A 24,570-nucleotide genomic window follows, 5' to 3' on the forward strand; every position below is an offset into this window, starting at 1 on the left:
GTGAAAGAATCACCGCCTCGACCGGTGCCATAGTGGAGAAGGGTGAGCCCATTTGTGGAGCTCTCTCGAGGAAGAAGGTGAGGCCTTCCTTCGTGTGTGGCCGCCTAGCCTCTTGTGTGAGGCTAGCACCTCCTCAACGCAGATGTACTCTCTTTTGTGAGAGGAACTGCGGGAAACAAACCTCGCTTCGTCTCCGTGCCATCCGGTTGTCCCGCTCCTTACTTTTACTATCTTGATTGTTCTTTTGCTTGTTGCACTTGTCTAGCATCATTGTAGGAACACCGACACCACTAAAGGTTTCACCTTTACCTTCCGCCCGCTAAAATTGAAAAAGACTAAAACTTGACGTAGCATCCATTCACCCCCCCATTTTGTTCGCTACGATCCATTCAGTAGTGGAATCAGATTTTAAAAACTTGTTTAAATGCCACTTGGCACATCACAAACTAGTGGCACAGATAGTAGCATGCCTAGACGCATGCCTAAACTTGAGAAGAGTTGTCCAAACACGAGAGCTAATCAGGTTTGGACAATGCACAAAACGACTTCGGCTGGTCAAGAATAGCTCGGACGCGGACCTAACCCTGACTGAGCATCAACACGTGAATGGATCAGCTAAATCCAAATCATCGAAATCCTTGATGTCCCAAACATTGTGAAAACATTTGTCAGTGGTAAACTTAAACCGAGCACCTCTTGACGCCCTCTTCTCCAGCTGCAGCTTCTTACGATGTTCTGCAAAGAACTCCTCATTGGAGTTCATGGCTTCGATCCCAAGTGTCATCGACTCAAGCACTTTCGCATGCAACACAAAGAATGTGACGAAACTAACTTGGGACATGACGCCGTAATATTGTTCAAGCACAATTTTCTTCAGACGGATGTCATGACATCTGACCAGGTTCTGGTGTTTACGACGCCATAAATTGTTTGGCCCTGTTTCAAATGACTGAAAAGAACATACAAAAGTTGGTCACTTCAGAACAGAAAGTGGATAAAAAACAAACAAAGAAGGAAGAATCTGAACCTGAATGTACAACTTTTCCAAGCAGGGAAAGCATCTCATCAAACCAATAACAATATCCAGACTAAGAATATCCAAAGCAATAGCTAAAATCTTGATACTGCTCACCACTGTTGCTAGGGTATTAATGCGCAGTCTCTTTATCAAGCATAAAAGAAAAAAGTAAGTGATACTTTTTTTGAGGGAAAAGTAGGCTACAATTTTTCTGCATGCAGAAATGCAGGTAAGAAGCCTCACATGGGCAAGAAGTAGAAATACCTCAATAACCGTGGAGCCAAGCAAGATTATGTTGTAGGGTTCCGAAGAGCAGCGCAAGGTCTCAAGTTTAGGTGCGAAGACTACTGACATATCCAGGCCACTACTCCAATCAAAGTGGAGCAACTTCTCAAGAGAAGGGGCATTCTCGATGATAAGTTTCTCAAACTTTCGCTCGCATGCCCTGTTGGGGGGAAGACCCCGGGTAGGGCAATGGACGCGGGGCAGCCGGCTGACCACTGGCCGGCTCGCGGCAAAGGCCGGCTGAGGAGCAGCCGGCTGGAGCCGTGGCCGGCTGGTCCAGAAGCCGGCTGGCTCTAGGTCCTAGTCGGCTTGGCTGCGGCCACCAATGCTGTAGCTGGGCCGGCTTCTACAAGCCATATCCGACTGGGGGTTTGTACCTCAGACCGACTCGAGGCTGGCGAGTCTTGCACTAGAAGGAACCGGGTTGGTGATCCGGGTTCGCGAAGTCCACGCTGACTTCATCTCCCGTAAAGCGCGGGGCACTGTGGAGCAATAGTGCCACGCGCCGGACAGGCCATCATGGCACACGTCGATCCGTACTGGCTACAGTGCTCGATGGCGACAGGGACACTTCCTCTCCATACCGCTGACTTCGGCAGCCGGATGGGACAGGCCATGAGGCCTCAACGGCTCCTGACGTCAGTGCCTCGGGAAGGAGCGGAAGCCGGAGCCGGCCAAGCCGGTCAGTAGACTATAGGGTCTTATATGTAAAGTGCCGGTGCCTATATAAGCCGCACTACCCCCTCTCGTGCAGGGGATCGATTAGTCTCACTCCACTTCCACCCTTAGCGCTGCCCTGTGAGAGAGACTATCGTCTTCCTTAGCCTCCCAGGAGCAGCCTGACACAGCTCTAGGAGCAACCTTGTATTGTGTGATCACCATATACACTTATAGCAGGAGTAGGTGTTACCTCCATCGGAGGGCCTCGAACCTGGGTACGTCGCCGTGTCGCTCTTCCCCATACCCGCATCCGGATACCGCCGTGAGATCTCTTAGGAACCACCTTCGTTAGCCACCCTATGGCATATGCCGTGACGATACCACGACATTTGGCGCCCACCGTGGGGCCTTCAGCATCCTCGGCCGGTGTCTTCATCCGGACGGGCCTCACCATCACCACCGGCGAGCGAGTCGCTTCAGGCTTGATCTGGAGATTCGGCTCCCTCGACTGCGTCGGCCGACAACGTCGTCGCTTCGCCGACCGCCCTTCCCAGCCCGGCGGCAGCGTCATCTCCTTCGGCGGCCACGACGTCTACGTCGCCACCGTCGCACCGCCGCGCTACCCGCGGCAGGTGCTGCGCTGCGCAAGCCCTCCTCCGCGAGCCGGAAGCAGCGCTCCCGCCAGCCCCGCCGTCGTGCAAGTCATGATGGCTGGCGAGGAGCTCCCCACCAAGAACCCGCGCACCCGCGGCCCCAACTTGGAGCGCAACATCGACCCCAACGCTTCCGGCTCGGGCCCGAAGGCGCCACCACCACCATCCCGGCTGGACGAAGTCCGGGCGAAGTTGAGCTCTCCGCTCACCGCAGGCGCCGACGCCACCACCGTCGAGGCGGACACGGAGGCGCATCGCCAGCTCCTCCTCCAGCAGGCCGACGAGCTGGCTACCGCCAAACGCCAGCTGGCCATCACCCAGCGCGAGTACGAGCACGCCCATGGCTTCACGCCAGGCGGCAACAACCCCAGCCGAGCCGGCATGATCCGCCGGCGAGGAGGCGCCCTGGGCGCCGAGATCGAACGCGACGGCGCGGAAACGCCGGCTCCATCCGCGGAGCTACCCGTCTACAACACCCCCGACAAGAACATCCTCGCAGCCGAAGCCGCTGCGAAGGAGCTGGCCCTCCTCGAAGGAGAAGAGCTGCGCCGCCAGACGCAGCGCGTAGGCCGACTGTGCCGGGGCCGTGACCGAGCGGACCAAGGACCCCGTGCACGGTGCTCCCAAAGCTCCTCACGTCCGCGCCGCTGCAGGCAGCAAGAAGGACCCCCACAGTGGACACGGCCGAGTCCGCCTCGCCCGCGCCAAGCCGGCACAAGGACTCCCGCGCCACGCACGCAGGTTCAAGCCGGACAAGCCGGCCGGACAGCGGCCACGATGGCCGCAGCCCGGCCACCACCAAACCGGAACTGTGAGCATGACTCGAACAGGCGGCCCCAAGGCGCCAAAGACAAAGCCGGCTCAGAGCGAACCGGCACCCGCCCGGCACGTTCCTGGCCGGGCCCCCGCATCGAGCCCGCCGACGCCGAGAGACCGCCTCGATCGGTGGTCGAATCCCGCATCGCGGAAGAAGAGGCGCCGGCTTGCCCCAAGTGCTTCGAGCCCCGCATCGCCAACGAGCCCATGCTCGACGGCTTCCAACTCCCCGCGACACGCCCAAGTACGACGGCACCGCCAAGCCGGAGGATCGGTCGCGGGACTACTCCACCGCAGTCGGCATCTCCAGAGGCAATAAGCGCCGGGCGGTGCGATACTCCCCTCGATGCTGGTCGGCTCGCCCGCACACTGCTCAACAACCCGCCAGCCGGCAGAATCAACTACCGGGCCGGATTTCGAGGAGGCCTTCATCAACAACTTCACCGGCACCTATCGCCGGCCGGTCGCCCCCCAGCCTAGAGATGTGCAAGCGGGGCCCAGACGAGACGGATCGCGCGTGCACCCGACGCGCCGGTGCGAGATGCGCAACTCTGCGAGGGCGTGCACGAGATCCGTGCCATCGGCTTCTTCATGGGCGCTGCCGGCCAACACCATGCGTGGCACAAGGCTGCGCCGCGGCGAGCCCAAGTCCATGGTCGCCCTCATGGCCATCGCCGACAAGTACGCGCCGGGCTGAAGAAGCCGGCAAGGCGACGATCGAGCCAACGCCGGCTCCCTCGGGCGGGACCACCACAAGTCGGTGAGCACAAGCCGGCAGGCGACGCCTCTCATGGCGGCCGGCGGGACAACTACCGCGGCAAGCGTCACGGCGACCAATGGACCGCCGTGCGGCTCCGCCCATGTGGCGGCCGTGGCGGAACAACGCGGCGGCGGCGGCAGCCGCCGAAGCAAGACCGGCAATGGAAGCCGAAGTACACCTTCGAGCAGATGCTCGACTCGCCGTGCAAGTACCACGGCGGCAAGAACCCCTCCAACCACACCACCCGCGATCGCCACTTCATGAAGCGGGCGACAAGCGGTGAACCTCTCCCGCCTCCACCCCGCCCCCTCCGGCCGGCGGGCTCGGTGGCTGCCGGCCGCAGAGAAACCCAACCTAGAGCACCACGAAGCAAACCAACTGCACCATGGCCGATACGGCCGAAGATGCTACCTACATCATCGACACCTCCGAGCCCTAGGACAAGACGAGCCAGCAGAGCCGTTCCCTCGAGGTCAACGCGGTCATACCGCCGGTCCCCAAGACCTAAACCGGTCGAGAAGCAGCCATCACTCTTGATCGCCGCGACACACCGGCTGTCCCGCCGAAGCCGGCAGCTACGCCATGGTCCTCGACCCCACCATTGGCACGACCCGGCGCGGCGTGCGTTTCTCGCGCGTCCTCATCGACGGCGGCGCAAGCATCAACATCCTCTACCGCGACACCGCCCGCAAGCTAGGCATCCAAGAAGCCGAGCCGCGTCCCACCCCACCGTCTTCCATGGCATCGTGCCCGGCCATCGCTGCCGGCCGATCGGCCGGATCACGCCGGAGGTGATGTTCGGGAAGCCGGACCACTTCCGCACCGAGAAGATCGAGTTCGAGGTGGTGGACCTCGTCGATCCCTACCACGCGCTCACAGGCGTGCCGGCCCCGACCAAGTTCATGGCGGTGCCCCACTATGAGTACATGAAGATGAAGCTGCCTGGCCCTAAAGGGGTCATCACCATAGCCGGCGACTACCGCCGCCCCATGGACTGCGCCACGCAGAGCTCCAAGATGGCCCAGACGCTGGTCATCGCCACCGAGAAGCAGCTCATCCACGACGCCGTCGCCCTCGCCAAAGCCGCGTAGACGGACATGCCGGCTGCAGGCAACCCGGCTGGGACGACTCACTTCCAGCCGGCCGACAACACCAAGAAGATCCTGCTGGACCCGGCGCAGCCGGACAAGTACGTCACCATCGGTGCCGGCTTGAGCAAGAAATAGGAAAGCGAGCTCACCAGCTTCCTCCGTGAGAATCGGGACATCTCCGACTTGGTTATACAGCAAGCGTCTGGCGACTGGGATGCGAAGGACGCCAACATGGCCTCGTACCGCTTCCACGTCCAGCAGCTATCCGGCTTCTTCGACGGCTGCGAATTCCACCATGTGCCACGAGCAAACAACGAGGCGGCTGACGCCTTGTCCAAGATTGGCTCAACCCGGCAAGCCATTCCGCCGGGTGTCGCCGTGGTGCTAGGCGGCCTCGCGCGCAGGGGCACTGCGGGGATCGGCCCCGTGGTGGACGTCGCCGGCTCGTCGTCCTCCGGCTGCTCTGGCGAAGGGAGCGGATTGTGCTCCCCTTGGCCGCCTTGGTCAGGCGCCTGCAGCAGGTCGTCGTCGCCGGCCTGGTCGCCGGCTTGGGTCAGCCGGATCGGCGTGATCCGGCGTCCACCTCCTTGTCGCCAGGTCGCCGTCCTCGACGTTCTGGCGGTCAAAGAGCTAGAAAACAGGATACAAGCAGCAAGCCGGAAGTCGGTAAAGAGAGAAGTCGGCCACGCAGCCGCAAGACGGAAGTCGGCCAAAACAACAAACTTACCAGCTCAGGCGGCAAGTCCCGGTTGCGGGGCGCCAGCCCGTAGTTCCAGTCCTCCGGCATGTTGGCCTTGGTGATGTTGTTCACCCGGCGGGCCACCTGGGCCTTGTTGAGCGCCGCCTTGGACGTCCGGGTCGGATCGAACCGGCCGGACATGTGCCCAATCTTGTGGGTGCGCATTCGACGGCGACACCGACGCTCGGCGACGGTGCGAGAGGAGGTCCTCGGCGATCGGCCCGTTCGCAACGGCGGCCCCGTGAAATCCCGTAGCGCTCACCTCCGCGTCCGGGTCCGTCGTGCGGGCGTTGTAGCCAGTTGATCCGGCCGACCGGAGGAGCCGGATTGAATCAGCAGTTGATCCTGGTCGAAGCCCGGATTATCGTTGCGCACGTAGAAGAACGACATCTGCCAGTTCTTCACCGAGTCGACAGTCGGAATCTTGGGGAAGGGCGTACCCGGCCGGGAGTAGATCGAGGCGGCGCCGCAGGTCCGCAGGTGGCCGTCGGTGGTTTGCGCCTTGATGAAGAAGAGACGGCTCCAGAAGTCAATGTCCGGCCACAAGCCGGCATACGCCTCCATGAAAGCCACATAGCAGCTGAGGAGGACGCAAGCGTTAGCCGGAAGGTGGTGCGGCTGCAAGCCGAAGTACTCGAGGAAGTGACGGAAAAAGTTGGACGCCGGCAGGCCCAACCCACGGTCGAGATGCGCGCCGAAGACGACGCGCTCGCCGGGCTCCGGCTTGGGCTCCACCTCCGCGCCGGGCGCCCTCGTGATCACCGTCGACGGGATCCGGCGGAGGCGCACCAGACGCTCGATGTCATCTTCCCTCATGTAAGATCCCCTCCAAGACCCGCTCGCGCTGGCCATTGATGAAGAGGAGGAGGAAGAAGACCACGAAAGGCGGAAAGGTGAAGAAGAACCTCGCGACGGCGGCGGCGGAGGACGCACCGTCGAAACACGGGGCCCCGTGGTGCCGGCTCGTCGGAGTAGCGGCGGCGGATCGGCGGAGGTGCGTTCGCCGGAGTTCGCCAGTGAAAACCTCAACCGGAGCAGCGAGGAGCTAGAGCGCGAGGAAGGGCGAGCGGAGCGAGAGCGCGAGGAAGAAGAAGAAGTGCGGGGAGTGCCGCCTCGGTACCCTCCCTCGCGGCATTTATAGCCGCCCGCGGCGGACGGTTGGCCTCCAAGTGGCAGACGTGGCCACGTCGCCCGGATTTTCTGCGCCATAACTCCTCCCACGATCGCTGCGGTTACCAGAAACCGCCACACCACGTCGCCCACGACCGCACCGGATCCGGAGGAGACTTTGATGTGACCAGACGAACCGGCAGCAGCGGCCTGACGTCAGACCGGTCAAGTCGGGCGCAGGACCCGAGGCGGCGGAGACTCCGGTGCGCCGGAGCCGGAGCCGGACGTTAAATTCAATCCGGCCCAAAGTTTTCCCAACAAGGCGGAGACATCGTCAAGACTTGTGAAAAAGCAAAAGCTGCAGAAGCGAAAACAGCGGCCGGCTAGGAGCAGCCGGCCAGAACGAGCCAGATGAGGGCGCAGCCGGCTGAACGAAAATTCTCAGCCGGCCCCTCCGAGTGCCGTTAAGCATGTCCAAGAGATCAAAAAGCCAGGAAAACCTGCCTAGGTCCCTCTAAACGCAGGACCTTGCCAGCTTCGGGGGCTAATGTCGGGGGGGAAGACCCCGGGTAGGGCAATGGACGCGGGGCAGCCGGCTGACCACTGGCCGGCTCGCGGCAAAGGCCGGCTGAGGAGCAGCCGGCTGGAGCCGTGGCCGGCTGGTCCGGAAGCCGGCTGGCTCTAGGTCCTAGTCGGCTTGGCTGCGGCCACCAATGTTGTAGTTGGGCCGGCTTCTACAAGCCATATCCGACTGGGGGTTTGTACCTCAGACCGACTCGAGGCTGGCGAGTCTTGCACTAGAAGGAACCGGGTTGGTGATCCGGGTTCGCGAAGTCCACGCTGACTTCATCTCCCGTAAAGCGCGGGGCACTGTGGAGCAATAGTGCCACGCGCCGGACAGGCCATCATGGCACACGTCGATCCGTACTGGCTACAGTGCTCGATGGCGACAGTGACACTTCCTCTCCATACCGCTGACTTCGGCAGCCGGATGGGACAGGCCATGAGGCCTCAACGGCTCCTGACGTCAGTGCCTCGGGAAGGAGCGGAAGCCGGAGCCGGCCAAGCCGGCCAGTAGACTATAGGGTCTTATATGTAAAGTGTCGGTGCCTATATAAGCCGCACTACCCCCTCTCGTGCAGGGGATCGATCAGTCTCACTCCACTTCCACCCTTAGCGCTGCCCTGTGAGAGAGACTATCGTCTTCCTTAGCCTCCCAGGAGCAGCCGGACACAGCTCTAGGAGCAACCTTGTATTGTGTGATCACCATATACACTCATAGCAGGAGTAGAGGTGTTACCTCCATCGGAGGGCCTCGAACCTGGGTACGTCGCCGTGTCGCTCGTCCCCATACCCGCATCCGGATACCGTCGTGAGATCTCTTAGGAACCACCTTCGTTAGCCACCCTATGGCATATGCCGTGACGATACCACGACATGCCCAACGACATTCAGCACGCACACCAATGCTTCTAAGGCTAACAGAATTGATCGTGATGCGACGGAAACTGGAACAGTAGCTAATCAGCAAGCATTCCAGTGCAGGGCACCCTGCAATAATGCATTGCAGCGAACACTCGGAGATCGTGACCATTTCGAGCGAGAGCTGCTTAAGCTGGAGGAACTGAAGCCCTTGGACAGTGTTGTCAGAGAGGTGGCATCTTTCAATGGTGGCAACAATGAGAGTTTTCGAGAAGCGGAAAAAGGGTTCCGACAACACTGGTAGCATCACCTGATGTTGTCTCGGGCAATGTAAATTAAATTCCTCGAGGTTGTCAAGGGCGGGCGACCGGAGCCAGGAGTCCACGGTAGCTGCTCTGTAGCCTCTAAATCCATGGCGGATACAGAAGCGTCGTCCGGGACCTTGGTGAGAGGCAAGGATGTGTGATATAACACCTGCAGCAAGCTCACCGCAACAGGCAAGGCCACGGCAGTCGAGGTTGAGAGGGGCAGAGCACCAGATGTGGCGCCACCGGGAAGCAAGGATTCGGGTGCGGGCGCCATCCTTGGTAGGAAGGAGGGAGATGATCTCGCCAAGAACAGCGTCAGAGAGGTCGCTGATGCGGTCGGCCCCTCCTCCTTCATCCTCATCCACTCGCATCCTCTTCTCTGAACTAGGGCCGTCCGCCTCCATTTCCATCCTCGTTCCTGAAACTCTGCTGTGCTACATATTGTCCATCACATCTTCAGGAAATACACATCTGCTAAACTCCTTAACCTGAAACTCTGCTGTCAAGCAAGCAGTACAGTCAATTATCTAAGTTGGAAAAGATCTTTTAACATGAACTGAGCTTGTAAAACCAATGGCGTAGAAAGAAGAGCAAGGGACCAATCTCTATACGTAAGATGTGAAGAGAAAATGATAATTCTAAGGGATAGAATGTTACGAGACAGAAACAAGTAGACAATGTTACCAATACCATGCATCCTTTGCTTATTCAGATCAAGTAGAACAGATCTGACTCACTTGCACACACAATTCTGGGCAAGTTGCAATTAGAATTGGTGACAAGATAACACTGCACACTACCATTTCTGGTACCGACAAAATCACACTGCACACCAAAGAACTACACTAGCAAGAGAGGCTACAATGTCCAAGAACACCAAAAGTAACTTGCAGCAACATGCTCAGCGCATCTTTCAACAAAACAAGAAACAAATATGATGGCCCTGCAATATTCAGTGTTAACACTGAAGAAACATGCATACTGAAAGTGGCAACATGCTCACGGCATTCAGATAGGACACAGGACAGACGCGAATTTAACATGAGCTAACTAGGATTGCACATACATATATAGACAGATTATATCAGAGTTCAATGACAGACAAGCATCCCAGGCGAGAATAGATGATTGCCTCAAGCATTGCACCCAGCTAGTAACAGGTTCCGTAGCCAGAACAGATCTGAGCCTCTGGAACATAGAACGAATGTGAATTAATAATCTCTAGATACGTTGGGAGAAGATGTTACCCCTCCGATCCATATTAGTTGAAACAAATATAGATGTATTTAGATATATTTTAGTTCTAGGTACATCAACAGGTCCACATGGCCCGGCCGCATAGGGCCCCATTTTTTGGGGGCCCAAAATTTCTAAGTTGTCCTTCTATATAGATTATAGACATGTGTGCCATAGTTTAATTACTAAGCCTTCTCAGCTGAATTAGTTGTAAGGTTCAACCTTGCATATTGATAGATAAGGAGGAGCTTGCTAGTTCGATTCTTGCAGATGGCGCCACTTCTTTGTTTTCTTCGAGTTTTTTCTATTCTGATTGGCGCAGCTCATTTCTTTATTTTCTTCGACTTCCTCTATTCTGATTAGAGTTACTCATTTTTTTTGTTTTCTCCAACTTTTTCCTATTCTGCCTGTACTTATGGTATAAATACTTAATTATTTATTTTATTAGCATCAAATAAAACTCAAACAAGCTGCATGTATAAATCACACTGTATCCACTTTTGAAACAAATATGTAATTCAAGTTTTAAACATATCAGAAAGTTTATAGTTAGATATAGTGATGTTGTATTCCTCTGATGGAGCACTTCTTATAATGGGCTTTTATCTATATACATGCACTTGTTTGTTTCTTTTGAAAACAATTTTCTGTTCCAAGTCTTAAACATATCAGAAAGTTCATTATTTTGTATAGTAATATTGCATTTCTCTCATCGGGGTAGTTCTTGTAATGGTCTTATCTATATACATGTATTTCTCTCATCGGGGTAGAATGAAAGTACTTTCCTAGTTTTTATAACTCAAACAGTGTAAATGCATCAAAACCATCAGCTGTAGGTCTTTTTTGGTTGGACCATTGGTCCGGTCGGATTTTAAACTATATGCTACCTCATAAAATAATTTTTAAGACGATGTTAGCGCGAGTTCAGAATCCACAGATGTCGAGAGTAGTTCTTCCCTAAAAAAAAACATAAACCACACATGTGTCATAATTTTTCATTATCTATATTTGTCTAGTGAAATAGGGCTCATTTTAGAGTAATATGAATCATAGGGAGTAATATTTTTGGCCAACAAGACAACTGACTGACTGAACGAACCTACACGTGCTGTTCTTCCACTAGATTGACGGCACCAAAATGACACATCACACCACATAATCATGATTTTTCACTAGAAACTACGGAATCAAGCGTGTACCTTGGAGATGATCTTGGATTCCTCCACTTGTAGCACAGCAGATGAAACTTCGTTCCTAGAACGTGTCGCAGAGCGCCTTGGAGGGAAGAGGATGTCGGAGCCTCGGGTGCGGCGGCGGCGCCCAGCAGAGAGGGAGGTCGGGGAGATGGTGTGAGCTACGGGATGGTGGCTGACAACACGGCCACGCCGGTTCAGCCCAGCGGCGTTTTGCAGGCTGAATTTCTGCAGGGCTTTTGGGCCCTGATCATGACCGGCCCGGTCCACCAAGATATAACCGGTGCGTCCATGGTCCAGCACGGTCCGCCCGAACCAACCGTCCACGTCTGCCCCCAGCTCAGCTCAGGCCGAGAGCCGGCGCCGGCGGCGACCATGGGGACACGGGAGGTTTACGAGGAGAAGCTCCGCAGCGGCGCGCACCTCCACCGCGACCCCACCATCAACCCCGGCCTCGGCTCCGCCCGCTGCCCGCGCTGCCTCTCCCTCCTCAACCCCACCGCCAACTCCGTACGTGCTCACCAATCCCGGCCCCTTCTTGCCTTCCACCCTCTCCCGATTCCTTCGCTGTTTGTTCTGACCGGCTCTTTCTGATTGGCTGCGCAGGGAGAGGGCGACTGGGCCATCACCTCCGTCCTGCACGACGCCACCTCCGTGGTAACGCGATTTCCCCCCCCCCTTGCTCTGCTTACTTTTCTGGCTGCCTGCCCGAGATCCGTGCCCCCTTTCAGCGTGACGTGGGGAAATTTGCCGATAATTTGTGTGCTTACCTTAGTTTTTCCTGTCTGTCCTGTCGATGTAGACTGGTGCGGGCGCCGGCGCGATGCTCAGTGCCGTTCACGGGTTCAATACAGGTTCGTTGTGTTTTGAGTTCTGGCAGTTTTAGGTTTTCTAGCATTGTTTAGCTCTTGGCAAGGTGCTCTGGATGAGAATTGATTTAACTTTGTGGCTTTGGGACAGGCATTCCGTTTGTCCAGAAGCATGTCAAGGGACCCAAGTGGCTGCATTTACTTGTTGGGGTAAGTCTTGATTTCAGTTCATGTGATGCTAGTATCCCTTTGATTCAGTTCAGTCATGTACATTGTTAGGTTCACAGTTTTGTCAAGTTAGCTGAGAATTGATTTAACTTTGTGGCCCTTTGATTCAGTTCAGTCATGTACATTGTTAGGTTCACAGTTTTGTCAAGTTAGCTGACAAGATTGTTGGATCGTCTTACATCACTAATCCTATTATTTAACTGCAATTCTAGAAGATGGATGTAGTGAAGGAGCTTATAAGTCGTTAGTTATCAAGTGAATGAGTGCAAGTTTGGTGCAAATTGACCTCAGTTCCCATAAGATAAAAATACACAAAAAATTATAATAAATTCATCGCTGTTTGGAATCTACTAAAAGATTGATAAGTAGGAGTGGGTATACAGACTAGAAGAACTAAATGAATTAATTGGCTAAACCGTTTTTCCTTCAAGCATGATTAAATATTGAACATTGCTGCAGTGGTGGAGCTTGAAAGAAATTGATGGGCGGGCCAAGTTAAAGGAGAACCTAGTTTTTTAGTGAATTGCACTTTTCAACCTGTAGTTGTGTATTTGTGACACATATTGTTCCATTTAGTGGAACTTCTACCAAAATATCCCATTTAGGAGACTTTAAACACGGTATAGCCCCAATTTAGCATCTTGCTTGTTATTGTTAGATAGGATAGGCATGATACATCGATGTGGAGCGACAAAATATGTAATATCGGAAGGCCTCAGGGACGATTATGTCCAAACTTCTTTAATCCATGTGTTCCATTCCTCACTATTGTCTTCATATTTTTGGACCCTGATCATCATCTAACACCTTGCTCAATGGGCACACATCAGAAAACAAGGGTCCAAAGCTTTTAAAATGGGTAATCTACACAAATTTTCACTCAACGGAGTAATTAGTGTCACAAATGCATAACTAGAAGGTAAAAAAGTGGAATTCACTCAACTTTTTTTTTTCTTGAATCATAACATTTCACTAGATATTAATCATCATTACTGGTTGTGTTGTTCTGGTTTAAGCAAGGGTAAAGGACCAGTTGGTGGTGCTGAAGAACCTTCCTGAACTCAACTTATTTCATCTACCTTTTCTTTTCAAGACAAAAATCAATTCTTCTCTGACTAGCCTTTCTCACACGGATGATGGTTGCTGGCTGTTGCAATTTGTCAATGCGAAGAACGAATTAAATGAACAACAGAAGATATCATGTTGCCAAATTGCTAGCTAAAAATTTGGGGAAAGAAAGATAAATTGGGTGTGAAGGAAATTAGAGATGAGAATTGGCTGGATTCGCTGGCTTGATTTTGTCGCTGGTCATCTGCCGGATCTACCGTCCGGTGCGGCCGTGCCCCGTGCATCTGTCAGTCCGGCGACCAACTGCCCCCCTGGGCCTGGCTGCAGGCGGCGGCTGCCTGCTGTGCTGCTGCTCAGCTGCTTCCCCACTTTTCACATGTTCTTCTGTCCTATTTTTCTAGACTTGGTGAAGTAGCGAGCGGTTGGGCCAGGTGAGTACATCGATAGAGTGTTCCGGAAACGAGGGCATTGAGGGAGACATGAAAGAGATCGGGAGTCTGGATTCTGCAAAGCAGCGTGAAGGGCTGGGGTCAGGAGTTGGTGCGCTGGGACGCTAGTATACATGCATCAATATTTTTTGACAAAATATCTGGGCAGGCGATGGCCCAGTTTGGCCCTAACGAAGTGTGTTTAAGAATAAGAGCAGCGTATTTACTGAATGTAGTAGCCTCCTGGACAAATATAGTTTTAATTAATCGTTGTTTAGATACTGCTACAAGAATGATAAGTTACTGGTGAAACTTGTACAGATTAGGAAAACTAAAGATAATTTTATTCGCTAAAGCCTAAACCTGTTCCTTCAAGCATCATTAATTTAATATTTTATGAAAGCAAAGAATAAGAGCAGGGTGAATGTTATAGTATCCTGGACAAATCGTATCGACGACAGGCCATCTCCTAAGGCACTTGTTCAAATGTTTGACAGGCTGGAAATGCTTAAGGAAAAATGTTGTGTTTAGGCACATAACACTTCGGCTTTAGGAAATTCAACCTTAACATAAGTTCAGGTTTGCAGCCATCTGTTTAGACAGGATAGTGATATGTGTTGTTAAGTACTTGCGTTGGACCTTCTCTTCTCTATCATGTGTTTTAAGCACAACTGAAACTAGACCTTGCATTGATCTGCTTGCTGTTTGGCATTGTTGGCAGTTTCTGTAGATGTTAAGTGTACATTGTTGTTGCATGTTCAATTAACGGGGAGATTTGATTTTTGTGCAGGTCCCTCCTTTGATCTTATTCTCTGGCGCTAGTGCTTTGTTTGGCTGTAAGTCTTTGAAATACTACTAATATTTTTTTTGTACAAAGAGGGTTTTGATATTTTCGATTACCAAATGCCCCCTCATTATAGGAATTCGCATAATTTTCTTCTTTCGTTTATGCATTGGTCATTATGAATCTTCATGAGCTATATTCATTCTTTACGGCTATACGGAGAAGGGGATCATATGATATTGTGTGATCTACCATCATTTGTTGTTTAATGTATGGTTTTGGACTCATTCAACTCTACAGAACTTATCTGGTTATTGCTATAGCTTCAACTCCCAGCCTAAGCATTTACTTTCAAATTCTGTAGTTAAGTTGTTATTCATACTTATGTATCAGTGGATCCACTATCAGCAAAGGAATGTAAGTGTGCAGAATAGAGATTATAGGTGCATTAGAAAGGAATTACTTGATCAGGATGGGACTGGACAATGGATATGATCAATGGCTCTTTGCCATTCTGTTATCCTAATCATGCTAGGCTTATTCCAAGCTTCTGCAAAAGTTATTTCGGATCTTCTTAGCCACCATGAATTGTTGGATGTTAGTATTTCCGTGTACTTGTCCAATCTCAGAAAACGCGGTCTCCACTTTTCCAGATGTATAACTTGATTGTCATGCATTTTGCCAACGAATGCCGGTTAGCGAAGTAGGTTACAGTAGGAATTAGTTTTGATTTTGAGGCATCCTGTCTTGCTGCAGTAAAACATGCATTCTATCTTTTTTCCTTTTGGTGTATTGAATCGTCGTATTTTAACATTTGAGATATGCTGAAATTTGCACCAGCTCATGCAAGTGATTGGCTTTGTGAACTTGTAATAATATATTTATTTGCTAATGTCTAATAATTGGCTACTTCCCTTTTGCAGCATATGCGCTCCCAACGTTTGCTCAGCTCACCGTGACATCATATTATGCCGCATCAAGTGCTTCTCACTACGCAATTTCACAGATCACACGCCAGATCGAGAAGGCCCATTTATCAGACACTGATGAGAAATCTTGATGAGCTGTTCACAATCAGTTTGATTCGGTGCACATGCCATGTACATTGGTATTGGTATATATATGGACTCCCTGCTTCTCCATGTTTCTGTAGTCTGATAGTTTTGCCAAGTTCCAGGCGCTCAAACTTATTCTACGACGCATATAGTTATTATATAGTTTTGCTAATTCGTAGGCATGCCACGTTTAAGCATGTATTGTTTTGGCTTCCTTCGTTTTGTTTGCTGTTTGTATAAAGTGACATCTGAAACTGTTGGTCACGTCGTGCATGGTGAAAGTGATGAGCGAGAAATCTGCTGAATTCACCACGAAACAGTAATTTTGAGTAACAACAAGGTAACTTTGTCCTTGCTGAGAGTTCTTTTTGATGCGGCACCCAAACTGGACATAATTAAGCAAGGCACTGAGAGTTTCATGCCGCCTTTCATTGAATGACAATGGAGACTTCTCTGAAAGATGGATGGATCACTAGGCCGCTTTTTCAGCTGGTTACGTAAACGAAGCTAAACGATCGAAGATTATGTACAGTTGATGATTCATTTGAAAAAAACTTGGCCAAAGAAAAAAAATGACAGGATGCATGGCTCGATTCCTCGGACGGCCGCCCCACAACGTACGTCGGTCACAAATGGATTGCTCTAACTCTGCAAACGAACGACGATCTCGTTATTCTCCAGATCGAGCTCCAGGTAGACCTCCGGAACGAGCAGATCCGGCGGCGCCCGGACGTTGGACAACCGCGCCGCCTCCCTCGCCAGCCGCCGTTCGTCCTTGCACTTCTTCCGCCACATCAGGAACTCCCTCCGCCGCTTCCCGACTCCGCCGGCCGGCAGCAGCGTCGCGCGCCGCCTGACCGGGCGCAGCGTCCCGCTCGCCTTCTTCATCCTCGCGACCCTCCGCGACTGCTGCTGCTCTTCCTCACCCTCTACTACTTCCGCGTCGGGGATGGAGTACACGTATTCGCCGTCGCTGGAGTCCATGGCTCCGTTGCTCGCGTCGGCGCCGTCGCTGTCGCTGGCCATGGGTCGGTTGCTCGCGCTGGGTTAGGGCTATCTTGCGGGTTTTTATGGAGCCCGTACGTCGGTGTCGTGTGTGGGTCGGTGTCGGACCCCAGAACGACCACGCCTCCTCCCGGTCGGTCGGGTCCTACTATTCTTTGCCATCTGTTTGGAGACTAGGCCTGGCATAGATCTGTCCTACCCGGCCCATCTCCAATGAAACCTGCGAATCATTTTATTCAGATTTCGTATTCTTATTACTTAGTTGACTTGGGACAAAATTCTTTGATCGAGGACGTCAGCCTCCGCGTGCGTCAGGATGTCCGGCGCCCGCGTATCGTGTTACAGTTTTTATTTTCTTTGATCGAGACCTTCGTGTGCGTCCGGTTCGGTTTCTATTTTAGATCGAGGCGACGTACGACGTACCGGTCTCATTGAGATTTAATAGTAAAGATTTGAGAGCTCCTTAAATAGACGCCGACAACAGAGACGCCGACACCGTATCATCTATTTGACGGCAACCGATCCATGAAAGCTATTTTATTTCATTTTAAAAATATTTTAAAACAATGTTTATTTATTTTCTTTTTACAATCTTTGCCGTCACCGCATCCTCCATTTGCCGGCAACCGACACCAACGTTCTCCAAACCGGCACCCCCAAATATTTTTATTTTCTTTTTACAATATTTCAATCATATAAAATTATCCGTAAAATATTTTAACATAATTTAATACAAATACAAATGAAATTATTCATATAATAATTCAAATTAAATCATGCGTTGTTGGCAGCTCCTCTCCTCGCCCACAAATGCGCAACTAGATCTGTCTGAAATTGAACACGAACACCCGCATCTCGGATTTCTTGATGTATGTGAAAGAAAGCGGCAAATTGTTGGGTATATGCTCTACTTTACCAAGAGGCTCCTGATAATCAAATGGTTGATCATCATGCACAGATTTGTCGTGCTCGCTCTCAATGATCATGTTATGCATGATCGCACATGCGTTCATCACCTCCCACATCTCAGACTCAGACTAAGTGAGAGCTGGGTACCTGACAACGACGAAACGCTGCTGAAGCACCCCAAAAACACGCTCAACATCCTTGTGAGCTGCTTCCTAATATGTTGCAAAATAAGCGTCCATCTCCGAAGCTGGAGCCGGGATTTTCTTCACAAATGTAGCATACATTGGATAGATACCATCAGCTAGATAGTACCCCTTGTTATATGCGTGGTCGTTTACCTTAAAGTTCACGGCAAAAGCTTCTCCCTCAGCCAGCCTGAAAAACACCGGAAAGGGCTGCAACGCGTTGATATCATTGTTTCTTCCTGCCATGCCAAAATAAGCATGCCAAATCCAGAGGTCATAGTCTGCCACCGCCTCAAAAATGACACTGCACTCACTGGTATGCCCCATCTAGATCCCTTTCCAAGCAAGAGGGCAATTCTTCCAACTCCAATCCATACAGTCGATGCTTCCTAGCATCCCAGGAAACCCTCGGGCTGCATTTTGTTTCAGGATTCAAGCTGTATCATCTGCCCTTGGTGCTTCCAAATAATCCCCACCAAACACCGCTATGACGGCTGAGAAAAACCTGTAGACAGTCTATGAACATATCGACTCTGCCATGCACAGGCAGGTAGTCATTGACTATATCTGGAGGAGCTCCATATGCAAGACAACACATTGCAGTAGTGCATTTCTGGATTGAGGAGAAGCCCCAGAAACCCGTGCAATCTTGCTTGGTCATGAAGTAGTCATCGTACTCTCCTGACGCCAAAGACAATCTTCATGAATAGATCCTTGTTCATCCTAAACCGGTGCCAAAATTCCTTCGGCGAATGAGTAGCATCGTCGACGAAGAAGTCACACTCAAGCAGCATGGCACCGGCTTCACGATGCCGGTCGATGTTCCTCCTCTTGCTTGGCCTTAAACTGCCGCATCGAGGCACGACCTAGAAGGGTTGGCGAACGCGGAGGAAGCTCTCCAAAATCAGCAGTAGTTGCTGCTGCCGCTGGACATCGGCAGTGCTCTCCTCCTCCATGAACAGTTGGACCAACATCTCGTCGTCGCTGTCCATTGCGGCAATCCGATTGACAAGGTATTAACTCGTCAATGCCTACAGATTGTAGACTAGGGTTTTGTTCGATGTAGAGGGCAAGTAGATCTCGAAGGTTTCAGCCAAAAAGTACTCGACGAATATAAAACTAGGGTTGTGTTGACAGTAAATTCGATCCTTTCTTTGTCCCTCGACTCCCCCTTATATAGGAGGTGGAGCCGAGGGTTTCGTAATACACAAGTTTACAGAGTCCGGGAGGGTTTCTGACCCGTCCCGCAGGATTACACGTAAGGCTTCCTATTACAACTCTAGCTTTCCTAAATAACATCTTGGGCTTCCGAATCTTCTTGCTCTTCAGGTTATGGGCTTTCAGTAAACCCCGGGTACCATCTTCGGCAGGCCCATTGGGGATGCCTATGTCAGTAGCCCCCGAGATTTTGCTTGAATCGCAGAATCAGGGAAAATCTCCAACTTTAATCATTCAATACATCTGTCGAATTTATGACATATCTTTAGATACGCAATTCTATATTGTACAGGGATAATGGTAATTGGGGCTAGTTCATCTGACGGATCAGGTACTAGTTAACTGCTCTAGTGGCAATCCGCAAAAACCTACTTCAAGATCACGTCCCCGGACATGATCTCGGGATACTGGTGTAAACTTCGACAGGTGCCGCTTAAGGTCTTACCATTCTGTCGAGTCCCAGTCATATTTTATCGGGTACCTAACGCGTCCGTTAGGATTTTTCTTCGTATCTGTTGATACGGAAAAAAGTAGCAAACCGACGTCAGAGACGGCGCTACGCCGCTCAGAACGGATCTGGGGTCTTACCTTCGCAATGTTTTGCGGCATTCAGAGATTATTTGCTACTTTGGCACTCTGAGAATATATTGTCGAGTGCTTTTTCGGCTATTGGAATAGCACATTTTATCGAGTCAATCTATGACTTATTTTGCCTTCCCGATGGGAGTATATGTAGAGTTATTTGTATAACTCGAAATATCCTCACTTCGTCTTTTTTCTTCTTTCTCTCTTTTTTTTTATAATTTCATCGGGCACGCGAACAGCGTTCCCGATGGGAGTAGCCCCCGAGGCTATAGCCAAGGACTTGTGCTTGGTTGTAGGCTCAACACTTTATTGCCTCATGTCAATATATTTTCATTCTTTCTTGACCTTTTTATATTTATCGGGTGCGCGACCAGCGCTCCCGATGGGAGTAGCCCCCGAGGCTCTGAACAAATGCTTGCATTTGGTCATAGGCTCTCGACATTTCTATTTTGTCATACTTGAATTGTTCTTTTTTTTTCAAAGTAGCCCCCGAGCATTTGGGCAAAAACTTGTATTTGTTCAAAGGCTCTCGAAATAATCAATAATATTCTGCTGTCGCCATCTTTATGAAGCTTCATAGTCGAGTTTTTCTCTTGCCAAGGTGACATCATTGCTGACGATAGCCACGATCACTGTATCAGGAAAACGCGAGAACGTCTCTCCCTCTGTCTCGTGGCCCCAAATTTCGTACCATGTTGACACGTCGTGCAAGTGGGGGACACACGTCCTCCACTTTTCCTGGCGCATGTACTGTAGCTCCTGTGCTTTCTCGTCTGTATGAAATTACCTTTTACCCCTTGTCCACGTGTACACCATCTGTCCCGCAATCTCTCAATCCAACGGCGCGTCGATTCACCGCACCTCTATATAAAGGTATCGTCTTCCTCCTCTAGTCCTTTCGCTCGCGCCGCACCTCTGCTTCTCCTCTGCAAAATCCTCCATTGCTCCCATTGCTTCAAGCGCTCAACCACACTCACACCCTTCGCCGCCAAGCTCATTGATGCCACCGCGCGCGCGTCTGACCAGGCATAGCACTCCGAAGTCTAAGATGGCCGCCGAAGATCTGGAGTGGGAGAGACCCAAGATCTCCAACCAAGACATGAATCTGCTGAAGAAGCTGGGGTTCACCAAGAAGGAGAACGCGCTACGCTTCCCCAAGGAGGAGAGCTATCCATCACCTCCAATGGAGTATCGGGTCAGTTTTGTTGACCATCTCATCCACGGTCTTTCTCCCCCCATCCATGAATTTCTCCGGGGTCTCCTTTTTGTCTATGGGCTTCAGCTGCATCAGCTGACGCCTAATTCTATCCTCCACGTGTCGATTTTTATCACACTGTGTGAGTGCTTCCTCGGAGTCCAACCTAATTGGGCTTTGTGGAAGCGCATTTTCTGCCTCCGCCGTAATGGCTCCCACGGCGTCGCTTATAACATCGGCGGTGTTGTGATCTGTGTTCGTCCTGACGTCGAGTATTTCGACGTTAAATTCCCCGACTCCGTCCAAGGATGGCGCAAGAGATGGCTCTATGTACACGAAGAGAGCTCTGATTCAGTGGAGTACAACATTGCTCCCTTTGACGGAAAAACCAAGATTCTTCGCCGCCGATCCTGGGACGCTGAAGCTACTGAAGAAGAGAAATCGGCGACAGAGGCGCTGATGACTCGCGTCCATGAGCTCCAGAACACCCGTGGCAAGGAATTGTCGGGTATCCAGATCACAACCTATTTCCTTAGGATTAGAGTGCAGCCTCTGCAAGCTCGCAAAAATCCCCTTTGGATGTACGCTGGTGATGAAGATATCGAGAGAATTTCCAAGGACCTTCCTGTGAAGGACTTAGAGAAATTGATCCGAAGAATGTCAAAGCTTAGCAAGAAAGACACCATTCCATATTCTTGCCGCGTTAAGCCATTCAGTAGCACCAATCCCCTTCCCGAGGTAATTTTTCCTCTATTATATTGTTCTTCTCGAGCTTTTAGTATCTGTCGACTACCATTTTGCTAACGTCTTTTTTGCATAACTTTTTGTCAACACCCTTTGTGTTTCGCAGAACCACCCTGTTCTAGCTTCTGTTCCTCCTCTTCCTGAAGGTGGTGAAGTCGAAGAACGTACCGTTGTCGAGGATGACAACCAGGGTACTTCTCGCCCTGATAGTGAAGTTGCGGGTTCCCACAAATCCACGGCTTCTCTTGAAAAAGAAGTTGATACTGAGGCCACTGCCTCGACACACTCTTCTCTCCCAGCTGCTTCTCCGAAGAGCAAGAGGAAGAGGGACGAGTTTGTCAATTCAGGCACCTCCGAAGCCGGTGCTGCACGTGCCGGAGAAGCTGCACTTGATGCTGGAAAGAAAGCTTTTGACCCTTACGAGGCTGCTCTTTTCATCTCGTAAGTTCTTGATGCACTATATTTGTTTGTTCTCGATAATTCTTTCTTTCGTTTCTTATATTGTCGCTTTTATTTTTGTAGTGGCGACAAAGATGAGAATACACCTATCGAGGCGACTGCTCGAACGAGCACGTCCCGTACTTTAGTTGTTTCCGAATCTTGGCCCGATGGGGATGAAACTTCGCCTCCTCAACAAAACACCGAACATCCAACACCAGTCGAGAGCCCCCGAGCTTCTTCTCCAAAGAGAGCGAGGGTAGAACCAGCTAAGGAGCCCATCCAGTTCCCTGGTAGCTCTACAACACCTTCATTGGATGACGTAAGTTTTTCACTCTTTTTCTTTATGGTCCAAACCTTGCAGCACTTTCATCTCTCATATGTTTCTTTATTAGGTGTTGTCGAGCTTTTGCTGGCTATATTGACTTCTTTTCTCTCTTGGTCCTCTCTTCAGCCTTTAATGAAGGGATTTATTCGTCTCGGTACCCAATTCGCCGGGTACCGTGACTATTCCAAAAAGCTGGAAGGTACTTCTTTTATCCTCCTCCTCTGTTGCATGTGCTCCATTATTTTGTCATGATATTTTATTGTCGTTTATTTTGCCAGGAGATCTTGCGGAATCCAATAAGCGTGCTAATGATCTTGCTACTAAGTTAAAGCAGAGCGAGAAGGCCCGCAAGAAAGCTGAAGCAGATGCTGCCGCCGTCGAAGATCTTCGAAAAAGACTTCATGATGCAGAAACTTCTTTGAGCGAGAATATAGCTCAACAATCTGCTCGAGAAACAGAAATCCTCACTCGCCTGGAGTCGCAGAGTCGACGCTTTGTTAGTAAGTGCTCGAATCCTTGTGCATTTCCTCGGGTTACTTCACATTTTCCGAGCATTCTTTATTTACGAGCTACCCTTTGCTTGTTTTCAGGGAGAACTCATCAAGAATACGAAGTGGAAGGTCCCGAAGGCGACGAGCTTCTCGACGCGCTGACCCTTCTTGAAATTCATGGGGATGAAGCACGCGAAGGCCTTGCTGACGCTGAGGCAGGTCTGTCGAAGCTTTTCCCCTACTTCTTCAAGAAGAAAGAGGTACCCGCGACTTTTGTCGCTCTCGCCAAGTGCTTCAATTCTCGATAAGACCTTGGACTCCAACTTCGTCAAGAAGGGTTGAAAGTCGGCGTCGAGGGTACAATTGCCTTGGTTGCTGACAGCCAGCAAGAAGTCGATTGGGCAAGAGTTGGCAACACGGAGGAGATGGAGACGAAGAAATGGCAGTCGCTGATTAAAGCGGCCAAGCCCAACTCGAAGAAGATCCTCGCCTACCTTGGATACAATCCAACTCCTGCTACCAGTTCGTCGAAGCCGGAGGTCAAGTAGACCACCTTGTCCTCTCTTTTAGTTTTAGCTGTCTTTTGACGCTGTCGCCCTAGTAGTTTTGGCGACAACTGCTTCCGTAGTCCATTAGGGACCCTTCTTTTGTAATAGCAATGTACATACTTCGAGAATCAATGGAAATCTATCTTTGCTTGATGATTGATGTCGAATCTTTTATTTCCAGTTGATTTTTGACAACTATACTGCAACTCCTCGTCCTTCCGATGTTTTACCTGCATCATCCCGTTTGAAGAAAGCACCTGTTGCTGTCGAACGTATTGAAGATTCATCGAGTAAAGATTCGGCAGAGGATTTGGAAGAACTTCGCCAACAACTCCAGTGTGCGAAGAAACAAACACTTGTGACGATGGAACAATCTCGAAAGGCATCTGAAAAAGAGAAAATTGCGCTGCAGCAGGCTCAAGAAGCCATAGCTGCCAAGGAAGCCGCCGTTTCTGAAGCTGAAAAAGCGACCACTCGAGAAAATTTTATGCTTGATTTGATGAATGAAGCCAATGTGGATATGTCAGGTATACTTTTGCAAACGAAAACTCCTTTGTTTTTTCGCTGTTTCTTTTTTGAAATTCTTGTGCTGTCGCCAAATAGGTTCCTTTCTCGACGCTGCTGCTGAAGACGAAAGGGTCAACACCAGGACAAATATCCTCGTTAACCTTTCTCTTGACCATGGTTCTCTTTTATGGGCCACTCCAGAATGTACCCGGCAGATTGTCAGGTTTCAAGACCGCGCCTGTCAGGTTCGCGAATTCCTTGATTTCTGCACCAGGACCTTGTCCCTGGTTTACAAGACAATGTTTCCTCGGAACGAGACACCCGACACTCTTCTTGGTCTGATGGAAATATTTCGGGATGCTCCTCGTATCCATAACTTTGTGCGAGCTCAATTGTCTGCTGGGGCAAGATTCGCAATGATTATGATACAGATCTGCTACCAAAAATTAGACCTGACGACGATTGTCTCCAAGTGCCTGGCCAAGCAGCCGAAACGAAAAAGGAACATCGACAAAATCAATGACATTGTAACTCCTGTAGCCGAGGAAATGATGGACGAGCTTCTTCGGATGGACTCTGAATTCTTTGTCAAAGGGAGCTATGCTGAACATACGACAAATGTTGCAAATAACAAAGGTCTATCCATAGATAGTATATTAGGCAGGAATTGATATTTTCTTGTAGCTTGTCGAGCCTTCTCAGGAATTGCGTCTTTGTATGTTGTAAACATATTCTATATTGTAAAGCCAGCAGA

At 50.9% G+C, this 24,570-nt stretch overlaps 2 protein-coding genes across 2 annotated transcripts; one reads left to right on the plus strand and one right to left on the minus strand.

Annotated features, from left to right (window-relative positions):
- Positions 1-392: 392 nt before the first annotated feature.
- Positions 393-11,493, minus strand: LOC127317794 (F-box/FBD/LRR-repeat protein At5g56420). The gene is made up of 5 exons (XM_071824613.1): positions 11,298-11,493; positions 8,569-9,361; positions 1,283-1,457; positions 1,028-1,162; positions 393-949 (listed from the first exon to the last, which is right to left on the minus strand). The coding sequence occupies exons 2-5, from the start codon at positions 9,270-9,272 to the stop codon at positions 596-598; spliced, it is 1,368 nt and encodes a 455-aa protein (XP_071680714.1). The 5' UTR covers positions 9,273-9,361; positions 11,298-11,493; the 3' UTR covers positions 393-595.
- Positions 11,494-11,583: 90 nt separating this feature from the next.
- LOC127317796 (uncharacterized) lies at positions 11,584-16,017 on the plus strand. Its single transcript, XM_051348385.2, has 6 exons — positions 11,584-11,801; positions 11,898-11,948; positions 12,094-12,145; positions 12,252-12,310; positions 14,615-14,660; positions 15,532-16,017. The coding sequence occupies exons 1-6, from the start codon at positions 11,667-11,669 to the stop codon at positions 15,666-15,668; spliced, it is 480 nt and encodes a 159-aa protein (XP_051204345.2). The 5' UTR covers positions 11,584-11,666; the 3' UTR covers positions 15,669-16,017.
- The last annotated feature ends 8,553 nt before the right edge of the window (positions 16,018-24,570 follow it).

This window comes from Lolium perenne, chromosome 7, assembly GCF_019359855.2.
Source record: "Lolium perenne isolate Kyuss_39 chromosome 7, Kyuss_2.0, whole genome shotgun sequence".
Taxonomy (NCBI): domain Eukaryota; kingdom Viridiplantae; phylum Streptophyta; class Magnoliopsida; order Poales; family Poaceae; genus Lolium; species Lolium perenne.

Excerpts from the sequence above, each read along its gene's own strand:
- LOC127317794 (XM_071824613.1), bottom strand. The coding sequence starts at position 9,272 with ATGGAAATGGAGGCGGACGGCCCTAGTTCAGAGAAGAGGATGCGAGTG. Across the intron at positions 1,458-8,568 it reads GCTGAATGTCGTTGGGCATG|CGAGCGAAAGTTTGAGAAAC; the intron begins TCGTGGTATCGT and ends CAACAGGGCATG. Across the intron at positions 950-1,027 it reads TGGAAAAGTTGTACATTCAG|TCATTTGAAACAGGGCCAAA; the intron begins GTTCAGATTCTT and ends TGTTCTTTTCAG.
- LOC127317796 (XM_051348385.2), top strand. The coding sequence starts at position 11,667 with ATGGGGACACGGGAGGTTTACGAGGAGAAGCTCCGCAGCGGCGCGCAC. Across the intron at positions 11,949-12,093 it reads TGCACGACGCCACCTCCGTG|ACTGGTGCGGGCGCCGGCGC; the intron begins GTAACGCGATTT and ends CTGTCGATGTAG. Across the intron at positions 14,661-15,531 it reads CGCTAGTGCTTTGTTTGGCT|CATATGCGCTCCCAACGTTT; the intron begins GTAAGTCTTTGA and ends TCCCTTTTGCAG.